Source organism: Lathyrus oleraceus, chromosome 1 (assembly GCF_024323335.1).
Source record: "Lathyrus oleraceus cultivar Zhongwan6 chromosome 1, CAAS_Psat_ZW6_1.0, whole genome shotgun sequence".
NCBI classification, from domain to species: domain Eukaryota; kingdom Viridiplantae; phylum Streptophyta; class Magnoliopsida; order Fabales; family Fabaceae; genus Lathyrus; species Lathyrus oleraceus.
The window spans coordinates 393,130,244-393,142,688 of record NC_066579.1 but is presented as its reverse complement, the minus strand read 5'-3'; the positions used below and the strand labels follow the sequence as shown (position 1 = coordinate 393,142,688).

The 12,445-nt window shown below is 32.1% G+C and overlaps 1 protein-coding gene across 1 annotated transcript; it reads left to right on the top strand.

Annotated features, from left to right (window-relative positions):
- The first annotated feature begins 465 nt into the window (after positions 1–465).
- On the top strand, positions 466–1,425 carry LOC127074109 (uncharacterized). The gene has a single exon (XM_051015403.1). The coding sequence runs from the start codon at positions 493–495 to the stop codon at positions 1,342–1,344; it is 852 nt and encodes a 283-aa protein (XP_050871360.1). The 5' UTR covers positions 466–492; the 3' UTR covers positions 1,345–1,425.
- The last annotated feature ends 11,020 nt before the right edge of the window (positions 1,426–12,445 follow it).

Below are 12,445 nucleotides of genomic sequence, written 5' to 3'. Positions count from 1 at the left end.
ATGCATATAAGCGATAAACAATAGGGCCTTTGAGTCAATGATAACGTTATCCTTAACTTTAACATATCCGAATTTTAAAAGTTATTTTTCACAATATACTTTAATTTTAGGTTTAGATTGACATTGAAAAATTATTTTTAAATCTTGATTTAGCTAGAAGAGGAACTTATAGTGTCTCTATATTTGTATTGCTACTCACAATGCACAATGCTTTCATGGATTCATCATCAATAGAGCTTATGAGATTGAGAGGACATTAAAAACATAAAGTCTATTTTAAGTGTAAAACTTCTTTAGGTAATATAGTTTTTTCATTTCGACCTCACAAATTATTGTTATCCCCTTATACATAGCATAAACAATGGTTACCATTCCTAACTAGCATCCTATTTTCATGGGGAAAAAAACTCATATAAGATGTTCCACTCACAAGTTAAACTAATCAACGACAAACAACATTTCTTCCCAAGTTTCAAACCGTCAACAAACAACATGAAATTCATCAACAACATTGACCTCAAAATTTTCTACATAGTCGTACTATGTTTTGCAGTAGAAAACTGCATGGCTCACGTATTCACAGATCACCCAGCAACAAACATTGAACCACATCCTGTGTTCCGTCATCACCCGGGTAATCATCACCAGGCGAATCATCACCAGGCTAATCATCACCAGGCGAATCCTCACCCCGCGGAGCCTCCGGCCGAATTTTCACACTCACAATCACCTCAAGAAGCTCCCATGACAGAATTAGAATTAGAACCAGAATTAGCGCACGGACGCACATCTTTCGGTCATTCATCTTCCTTCAAAGCTGCATTCTCTGACATTCTCAAAGGTTCCATTCACAATCCCCCTGAGTTAAAGTCCCAAAAATCCGAAGCAAAACAAAGCAGTCTCGGAATCGAACAGATATGCATGCACACCGAATACCCCGACATTTGTCTCGCAACTATCAACCCTCTTCTAACTCAGAACTTCGACATGATTAATGTCCTCGAAGCCGCCATAAAAGCCTGTTCCATTCAAATAAAGTTGACAATAGCAAAGGTGGCTAAACATGCAGCTAGGAATCCAGAGGTTGCTAATGCGGTTTTTGAATGTAGGGATCAATACAAAAATGCTATGGATAATCTTCAAAAAGCTATGGACGCTCTTCCCGTGCGTGATCTCGGTACCGTTACCGTTATGCTTAGTACTGTTATGGCTGATGTTTCTACCTGTGAAAGTGCTTTTGAGGATCTTAAACAATCACCTCATAATGAACAGTCTAAGTCTGATGGTTTAGTTAGTATCACTGTTAGCAATTGTCTTTCAATTGCTAGTTTGATTCCCTATTAATTCTAATCAACAGGTGAATTTTGTGCATAATATGTGTACTAAGTAAAGTTTCAGGCGATGACAAATTTACTCTTTAGTAGGAAATATTAATTAGTTTGTAAAGGGTACAAACTCTTGATGAAGAGTTGTTTGTTCAGTGTTTATGTATTTGTATGTACTATTCATACATTATTTGATTAAATTAAATTAAATTTGTGTAGTAATATTTTTGAATTTGTGTTTTACATGGTAGCTAATAAGCCTGCAATTTTGCATTACAAAAAGGCATTCTGTTTGATTAAAATTCTTAGATGCTAAATAGGCTTTGTACCTTTTAATAGTTCTGTTGGCTAAAAATTTGATTCTGAAGATCCACTTACAGCCAATAAAATTTTAGTTAGGAGGGAGAGGAGTTAAATCACATGTATTAATTTCAGTGAGGGATTTTAGCTCATTCTCTATGGCATATTGCCAATTAGGGTCAATTATGGCCTTCGGAAAATATGATGGTTCAATTATGGTGGATAATGTAAGATTAAAACATATATGATTGTGAGATAAATTAGTATAGTAAAGAAAATGGAAGGTGTACCTTGTACAAGAGTTGCGGTAGTCTTGAAGATAAGTTAATTGTTTTGTAATTCTGTTGGATTTTTGGGTGGGAGATATGTGTATCTTGTGCAAAGAGTTAGTTGATTAATCCTAATATGTAAATCGATTATTTAATATAAAAATTATCCCTAATCATTTTAGCAAGCCAGTAATCACTTAGGTACATGCACAAAATAATTTTTCGATGTTTTAACAAAAAAGAGAGAGATTTTAAAATATTTTTATGTGTGTATGAGTTTTCTTAATATCTTGAGGATTACTCTTATACCTTTACAATTAACAGATCACTTGACGACAGTCTGTCATTACATAAATTTGGTCAAAGAAACAAATCAAAACAAGTTAAAGAAGAGCAAAAATGAAGAAGAAAGACCAAAGAATGAAAAAAATTGTTAAGCGTGAAGAAATTGGACTTAGTGAAAAATCAGGTGAAAAAGGAAGCAAAAGCGTGCAGCCACTGGAATAATCACGCGCAGCATCGCACGCGCGATAGGGACATAAAGGTTGAATCACGCGCGCGATGCAGGTCATCACGCGTGCGATGATCCCTTTTTCTGAGATTTTTTGACGCGTTCTGGTTCATTCTGAAGGCTTTTTAAGGGCATTTTTTTTGCATTTTTTTAAGGGTTACGAAATACTACACAAGGAGTACGAGTTTACAAAACTAAAAGTGATTTTTGAGAGCATTGGAAGTCATTGGAGACCAATCCTTCAAAGGAATTAATATGAAAATATTATTAATTGTTTTTGGTATTGTATTATGAATTATGAGTAGCTAAACTCCTTTCGGTTAGGTTGTGTTTGATGAACCCGTTTCAATATTGTTGGTACACATGTTGATTTGACTTTGCATGAATACTTTGATCTATAATTCTATTCAATTGCTTCTTATTCGTAATGTTTTTTATGCGAGATGCTCTTTTAATCTGATTTTTTTTATGCGAGATGCTCTTTTAATCTGATTTTTGGCATATAGGGAATACTGACCATTAGTCTATGTGTTGGACCTAGGACAATTGTCATGCTTACACTGATTGACTAGGAATAGAAAATCCCGAGTAGTGGCTAGTGAATTAACGCTCTGTTGCATCGCCTAATCCTGTTTACACTAGTGGACTAGGGATGTGAAACTCCGAGTAGCGATTAGTGAGTTATATCGCAAGGGATTAGTTGTATCGGTTTTGTTGATTCTCCTTCAGATTATAATGATAATATTGTTCATGTAAGGCATCGAAGATCAACAATAGAGAAATAGGGGATTCTGTAGACAACCTGACCGCTTCTGTAATTCTGTCTGAACACTTTATTTTATTTTCACTTTTCAAACCTGAAACACCCCCCCCCCCATCTACTATTTTCTACGTAGATTTAACACTTCAACAATAATTTGACTCTTCTACTAGTGAGACTTGATATAACTTCTTTGATAGAAACCGTCATCAGAGGTTGGAGGAGCATAGATCATAAGGGAATTCACCAAATTCCGTTTGACATTGAGTATTGTCATCATCAAACCCACCAAAGTCATCTGACGGTTATACATAGTTATACCTACAAGCACATATATCTACAATTGGAACCAAGTTTTGCTTGAGAACAAATTTCAAAGAGGGAAGGTTGATACAACTTCTTTTAAAATTGAGCATGATCTTATTACTTGTGCATATTCTTTTCAATTCGGGGCTACTAACAAATCCTTGTACATGGACTTTTTTTGATATGATCCAGAATAAATTCAAAAGGTTTATGATGGGGGAGCTTTGATACTCTCTCTAGTTACAAATTGGTCAATCAGATAAAGGCTTCCTTAAAGAGATTAACTTAAGGAATATACAAATATATATATAATTCTACATCAACAAAGATGAAGAAGGATTACTTTGCAGCATCAAAAGAGAATTTTCAGAAAAAGCTGTCCAAAGTTCTCCTAAGGGGAAGATTTTACGATTAAAGAATTATTTCTTAGAAGAAATCTCAGGAAGAAATAAAAAAATTCTAGAATTTCATTTCAATTTAGAAAGCTTCAAATATAATCAATGGCAAGAAGTCCTCTAAAGTATACATTTTGTTTGGTAAGATATAAGTCACTTAGTAGAGAATGAACTTAGAAAAGTCCGATTATTCTTCTAACAATTGCTAAATTATCTCACCCTCGTTATATTTATTTTTCTACTAACGGTGTGTTTTGAGGAAATAAAAGGAAGGTTCAAAAAATAATTCCGCTAAAAGAATAAATCTCAAAGTTGGATATTGTCATTCATGAAGAGAAGTACGGTCTTATGTCATACTTAACTTTTCCTCTCTCGGCGATTATTTCCAGCTCTTTATCAAGTAACTTATTCCTTTTAAATATGGTCTATGTTCTTGAGCTATTTATCTATTTTTTGTTTTTCTCCTTTTTGATAATGCCAAGCGGAAGAAGTATACTCTCAAGGGGAGTAGGGTATACTCTCTATATTTTTGAAAGAGAGTTTAACCACTTTAATCTTTTACCACCTCATTGAGAGATACATTGTCATCATCAAAAGGAGGGAGAATTCGAATCTATGTGCTTGCATGTATAATTGTTTACTACCGTTACATGATCATGAGGATCAAGGCAACACCATATGTAGAACGAAATCATGTGAAGTCTTGATTTTTTAAGAAGGAACAACGATTAAGATGTTCTCTTAAGATCAAGATGATCTTTGTGAGATCAAAATGTTAAATCAAGTTCAATTATGACAATACCATATATCAAATAACGTTCATTGAAGTCTTTGATGATCTCTTATCCAATAATATATGATGACAACGTCTATACAAAAATATATGTCAAGTCTCATCAATCATAAGAGTCAAGTTTTATGGGGTGTTAAATCAATGAAGAATCAAACAAGGGAACTTAGAGCTTTAAAGTTGTGAAAGAGAGGAAGTGTGAAAGATCATTTGGTCGTGTGATTAGTGTGTGTGAATGCATTTAAAATATAAAAGGTCAAAGTAAGTCTCGATATATTATGGAAATCACACACACACATGCCCCCACCCCACCCATCCACACAAAAAGCTTTTAAAACCCTCTCTTATTACAAAAAAATCTTGAAAATCTATCAAAGATCGTGTGGAATTGATTAAGAAGTATTATTAATTAATAGGGAAAGTTTATACACTACCTAATCATTAAGTATAGGTTCTAATCGAGAGAAAGGTAAAGAACTTTGTAATCAATTAGAAAATCTTTTAGTCAATTAAAACATGCAATCACTTTAGGGTTTCCTTAATGGGATTGGTGTTGTTGTCTTTTCGAATCTCTTAATCTATTAATACCTAAGTTTAATCTATTAAGTCATTACAATGATTCATGTATCATTTTCTTATTTATGATTGGAAATCACTCCTTTTTTCTTCTACTAATCAGTGTGTTAAAAATTTCCTTTTCAGAGGAATTGCCATAATACCCAAACTCTAAAAAGCCTTTGTGAAAGGTGTTATTCTTCATTTGATTTATTCAAGAGTATAACTCTCTTGTGGATGTATTTGTAAAAACTTAAAGGTTGCAAGATAAACCTTATAAAAACTTAGTTTGATTCTTAAGCGTGTCTAGTAATAAAAGCTTTATTTTATTTGGAGATAATCCTTTGTGAGATCTCTTGTTTGGATTGAAGGTTAGCAAGTGTAAACTCTATAATATGGTTGTAAAAAGGTTCGCGGGATAAAAAGATAAAGTATCGTTTTAGTGAAACTCTCGTTAAGAAACTCTTGAAAATAGTAATAGGTCAAATCCCAAATTGTATAAATTTCTTCTTCTCTTTGGTCAAGATAATTAGCCACACAATCCATGCTACGACATGTATCATAGTAAATCCACAACAAATTTCTAACTTATTCCGTTTAATTGAGTTTAGCTACAAACTAACTTCTATAGTTGTCGTAGCTAATCACATATTTTCTTCTAGTGATTTATTCATCATTGCTATTTTAATGAAATCATAAAAATCTAATAGAAAAAAAACGAGAGTTATGTTTTGTTGTTGCTTAGTGAAAGTGGCTTTTATATCTTTTGTGTTATAGATAATTATGTTGTAAATTGTTAATTTTTTTGGTGAAAATTATAAACATTAACTCAATTTGATTAGAAGGTCTAAATCGGTTAGTTTTAAAAGAGAAGAAGTCAAATAGAAGTTTGACATTCTTATATTAAATAAGAGACTTTAACAATACCTTACTAATAATAATAGTTTTTTTTTAAGATGAGAAAAGTAAGTAAATTACCTAAAAAAATATTTTTTGAAATTTGTTATCCTTTCTTTAATGACAACCTCATCATAAATTAATAAATTATTGACATGTTCTTCAAACTTATTAAAAGTACATTAATTAAATTTTTGATTTTCATATTTCTTATGAAGGAAAATCTTGCATACAAATGGAATAAAATGTAGTGATAAGTTAAATTTTTTGTTTCGATGAATCCTTTAAATCATAAATTGAGTTGTTATTTTTTTAGCGCAAAGTCATTATTCAATAACATTAGAAAGAATCACAAATGTTTTTCTTTTGTAATGTTTCTACAGGTAGAAAAAATCACAAATATTTCTTTTTTATAATGTCTCTACTAGTTGAACGAACAAAATTGTTGTAAAATGCTCACTTCTCTCTTGATGTAGCTAAGATTTTATATATATTTTTTAGTATTTGACTCTTAAACTTGCGAGTTTTATATATCAATCCAATCCAATTGAATTTAATTTGTTTTAGGTGAAATTATTTACATGTACAACACAATAAGTTGAACACTTAAAAGAATATATGTTCACCAAATATCTAATGCATAATTTCTAATACACTCAAATAAAAATTAATGTGAATTTATATAAATTAACCCTAAACTTTAAAATAAAATTAAAAAACAGTGTTTATACAAAAGAGATAGATATCACAAAATTAAAAATCATGAATAAAAAGTTGACATGTCATTTTGAGTCAATCTCATTAAATCATACAATTATATACAATACTGATGAGAATGATAAGTTATATTCGTGTATAACACGTTCCCATAGAATCACACAAGTAAAGAATATAAACAAAGGGGTGGTTGTTTAAAAATTCCTAAACAAAGGATATCATTTGCTTCACACTTTGCCATAAAATCTACACATTGACCGCTTTCTCTATAAGAATGGGTAAATAAAACTCTCCAATTTCTAGAAACAAATTCTTTGATTTCCTCTATAATATGAATATATTTGCAAGCTTGAAAGGCGAGTCTTGAATCATAGAGAGAGCTTTCGTACAATCCGATCCACATCTCACATCTTTGAAACCCAAGATTGAAGCAAGGATTAATTAATTTTTTATGGCTAGCAGTTCAACTTCTAAGCTATCAACAAAACTAATCGGTCCACTAAACCCTATTATCCAAGATCCATTATGATCTCTAATTAAACCTCCGTAACCTGTTATTCCTGGATTTCCATAAGAAGTTCCATCAACATTGAGGGCCACTTGATGCTCGGAGGGTTAAATCTTGTTCACCAAATATCTAATGCATAATTTCTAATACACTCAAATAAAAATTAAGGTGAATTTATATAAATTAACCCTAAACTTTAAAATAAAATTAAAAAACAGTGTTCATACAAAAGAGATAGATATCACAAAATTAAAAATCATAATTAAAAAGTTGACATGTCATTTTGAGTCAATCTCATTAAATCATACAATTATATACAATACTGATGAGAATGGTAAGTTATATTCGTGTATAACACGTTCCCATAGAATCACACAAGTAAAGAATATAAACAGAGGGGTGGTTGTTTAAAAATTCCTAAACAAAGGATATCATTTGCTTCACACTTTGCCATAAAATCTACCAATTGACCGCTTTCTCTATAAGAATGGGTAAATAAAACTCTCCAATTTCTAGAAACAAGTTCTTTGATTTCCTCTATAATATGAATATATTTGCAAGCTTGAAAGGCGAGTCTTGAATCATAGAGAGAGCTTTCGTACAATCCGATCCACATCTCACATCTTTGAAACCCAAGATTGAAGCAATGATTAATCAATTTTTTATGGCTAGCAGTTCAACTTCTAAGCTATCAACAAAACTAACCGGTCCACTAAACCCTATTATCCAAGATCCATTATGATCTCTAATTAAACCTCCGTAACCTGTTATTCCTGGATTTCCATAAGAAGTTCCATCAACATTGAGGGCCACTTGATGCTCGGAGGGTTAAATCTTGTTCACCAAATATCTAATGCATAATTTCTAATACACTCAAATAAAAATTAATGTGAATTTATATAAATTAACCCTAAACTTTAAAATAAAATTAAAAAACAGTGTTCATACAAAAGAGATAGATATCACAAAATTAAAAATCATGAATAAAAAGTTGACATGTCATTTTGAGTCAATCTCATTAAATCATACAATTATATACAATACTGATGAGAATGATAAGTTATATTCGTGTATAACACGTTCCCATAGAATCACACAAGTAAAGAATATAAACAAAGGGGTGGTTGTTTAAAAATACCTTAACAAAGGATATCATTTGCTCCACACTTTGCCATAAAATCTCCATAAGAAGTTCCATCAACATTGAGGGTCACTTGATGCTCAGAAGGTGGAGACCAACGAACCAACTGGACCACGTAAATTTAATTTGATATGTTTAATTAAAATAAAAACAAAATTTTAAAGGCATGTATTTGTTGAATTGTAATTCTTTGTGTCGAAGAAGGCAATGCTCGACAGAAACAAGGATGTGCTAAAACACGTAGTGTGCGTCGAGTTGTATTAGATGTCGAAGTGTCGAAGTAGGTTGCTTGACACGGGATTTCAACTTAGACCAAAATATGTATTTTGGGCCTTTGTAATTCTAGAGCTTTAGCTTAGGGAGCAAGCTAGCTTAATTATAAATAAAGGGAGTAACCCTTATTTTCATAACAATCTTGTAATAACTTGCCGTTTCAAAATTTGTGAAAAGAAAACTTACTTTTGCTACCAACAACAATCGAACACACAACCTTCTGGAATGGGTAAATAATATCATTTGCTTCACACTTTGCCATAAAATCTACCAATTGACCGCTTTCTCTATAAGAATGGGTAAATAAAACTCTCCAATTTCTAGAAACAAGTTCTTTGATTTCCTCTATAATATGAATATATTTGCAAGCTTGAAAGGCGAGTCTTGAATCATAGAGAGAGCTTTCGTACAATCCGATCCACATCTCACATCTTTGAAACCCAAGATTGAAGCAAGGATTAATCAATTTTTATGGCTAGCAGTTCAACTTCTAAGCTATCAACAAAACTAACCGGTCCACTAAACCCTATTATCCAAGATCCATTATGATCTCTAATTAAACCTCCGTAACCTGTTATTCCTGGATTTCCATAAGAAGTTCCATCAACATTGAGGGCCACTTGATGCTCGGAGGGTTAAATCTTGTTCACCAAATATCTAATGCATAATTTCTAATACACTCAAATAAAAATTAATGTGAATTTATATAAATTAACCCTAAACTTTAAAATAAAATTAAAAAACAGTGTTCATACAAAAGAGATAGATATCACAAAATTAAAAATCATGAATAAAAAGTTGACATGTCATTTTGAGTCAATCTCATTAAATCATACAATTATATACAATACTGATGAGAATGATAAGTTATATTCGTGTATAACACGTTCCCATAGAATCACACAAGTAAAGAATATAAACAAAGGGGTGGTTGTTTAAAAATACCTTAACAAAGGATATCATTTGCTCCACACTTTGCCATAAAATCTCCATAAGAAGTTCCATCAACATTGAGGGTCACTTGATGCTCAGAAGGTGGAGACCAACGAACCAACTGGACCACGTAAATTTAATTTGATATGTTTAATTAAAATAAAAACAAAATTTTAAAGGCATGTATTTGTTGAATTGTAATTCTTTGTGTCGAAGAAGGCAATGCTCGACAGAAACAAGGATGTGCTAAAACACGTAGTGTGCGTCGAGTTGTATTAGATGTCGAAGTGTCGAAGCAGGTTGCTTGACACGGGATTTCAACTTAGACCAAAATATGTATTTTGGGCCTTTGTAATTCTAGAGCTTTAGCTTAGGGAGCAAGCTAGCTTAATTATAAATAAAGGGAGTAACCCTTATTTTCATAACAATCTTGTAATAACTTGCCGTTTCAAAATTTGTGAAAAGAAAACTTACTTTTGCTACCAACAACAATCGAACACACAACCTTCTAGAATGGGTAAATAATATCATTTGCTTCACACTTTGCCATAAAATCTACCAATTGACCGCTTTCTCTATAAGAATGGGTAAATAAAACTCTCCAATTTCTAGAAACAAGTTCTTTGATTTCCTCTATAATATGAATATATTTGCAAGCTTGAAAGGCGAGTCTTGAATCATAGAGAGAGCTTTCGTACAATCCGATCCACATCTCACATCTTTGAAACCCAAGATTGAAGCAAGGATTAATCAATTTTTTATGGCTAGCAGTTCAACTTCTAAGCTATCAACAAAACTAACCGGTCCACTAAACCCTATTATCCAAGATCCATTATGATCTCTAATTAAACCTCCGTAACCTGTTATTCCTGGATTTCCATAAGAAGTTCCATCAACATTGAGGGCCACTTGATGCTCGGAGGGTTAAATCTTGTTCACCAAATATCTAATGCATAATTTCTAATACACTCAAATAAAAATTAATGTGAATTTATATAAATTAACCCTAAACTTTAAAATAAAATTAAAAAACAGTGTTCATACAAAAGAGATAGATATCACAAAATTAAAAATCATGAATAAAAAGTTGACATGTCATTTTGAGTCAATCTCATTAAATCATACAATTATATACAATACTGATGAGAATGATAAGTTATATTCGTGTATAACACGTTCCCATAGAATCACACAAGTAAAGAATATAAACAAAGGGGTGGTTGTTTAAAAATACCTTAACAAAGGATATCATTTGCTCCACACTTTGCCATAAAATCTCCATAAGAAGTTCCATCAACATTGAGGGTCACTTGATGCTCAGAAGGTGGAGACCAACGAACCAACTGGACCACGTAAATTTAATTTGATATGTTTAATTAAAATAAAAACAAAATTTTAAAGGCATGTATTTGTTGAATTGTAATTCTTTGTGTCGAAGAAGGCAATGCTCGACAGAAACAAGGATGTGCTAAAACACGTAGTGTGCGTCGAGTTGTATTAGATGTCGAAGTGTCGAAGCAGGTTGCTTGACACGGGATTTCAACTTAGACCAAAATATGTATTTTGGGCCTTTGTAATTCTAGAGCTTTAGCTTAGGGAGCAAGCTAGCTTAATTATAAATAAAGGGAGTAACCCTTATTTTCATAACAATCTTGTAATAACTTGCCGTTTCAAAATTTGTGAAAAGAAAACTTACTTTTGCTACCAACAACAATCGAACACACAACCTTCTGGAATGGGTAAATAATATCATTTGCTCCACACTTTGCCATAAAATCTACACATTGACCGCTTTCTCTATAAGAATGGGTAAATAAAACTCTCCAATTTCTAAAAACAAGTTCTTTGATTTCCTCTATAATATGAATATATTTGCAAGCTTGAAAGGCGAGTCTTGAATCATAGAGAGAGCTTTCGTACAATCCGATCCACATCTCACATCTTTGAAACCCAAGATTGAAGCAAGGATTAATCAATTTTTTATGGCTAGCAGTTCAACTTCTAAGCTATCAACAAAACTAATCGGTCCACTAAACCCTATTATCCAAGATCCATTATGATCTCTAATTAAACCTCCGTAACCTGTTATTCCTGGATTTCCATAAGAAGTTCCATCAACATTGAGGGCCACTTGATGCTCGGAGGGTTAAATCTTGTTCACCAAATATCTAATGCATAATTTCTAATACACTCAAATAAAAATTAAGGTGAATTTATATAAATTAACCCTAAACTTTAAAATAAAATTAAAAAACAGTGTTCATACAAAAGAGATAGATATCACAAAATTAAAAATCATGAAGAAAAAGTTGACATGTCATTTTGAGTCAATCTCATTAAATCATACAATTATATACAATACTGATGAGAATGATAAGTTATATTCGTGTATAACACGTTCCCAAAGAATCACACAAGTAAAGAATATAAACAAAGGGGTGGTTGTTTAAAAATACCTTAACAAAGGATATCATTTGCTCCACACTTTGCCATAAAATCTCCATAAGAAGTTCCATCAACATTGAGGGTCACTTGATGCTCAGAAGGTGGAGACCAACGAACCAACTGGACCACGTAAATTTAATTTGATATGTTTAATTAAAATAAAAACAAAATTTTAAAGGCATGTATTTGTTGAATTGTAATTCTTTGTGTCGAAGAAGGCAATGCTCGACAGAAACAAGGATGTGCTAAAACACGTAGTGTGCATCGAGTTGTATTAGATGTCGAAGTGTCGAAGCAGGTTGCTTGACACGGGATTTCAA

Excerpts from the sequence above, each read along its gene's own strand:
- LOC127074109 (XM_051015403.1), top strand. The coding sequence starts at position 493 with ATGAAATTCATCAACAACATTGACCTCAAAATTTTCTACATAGTCGTA.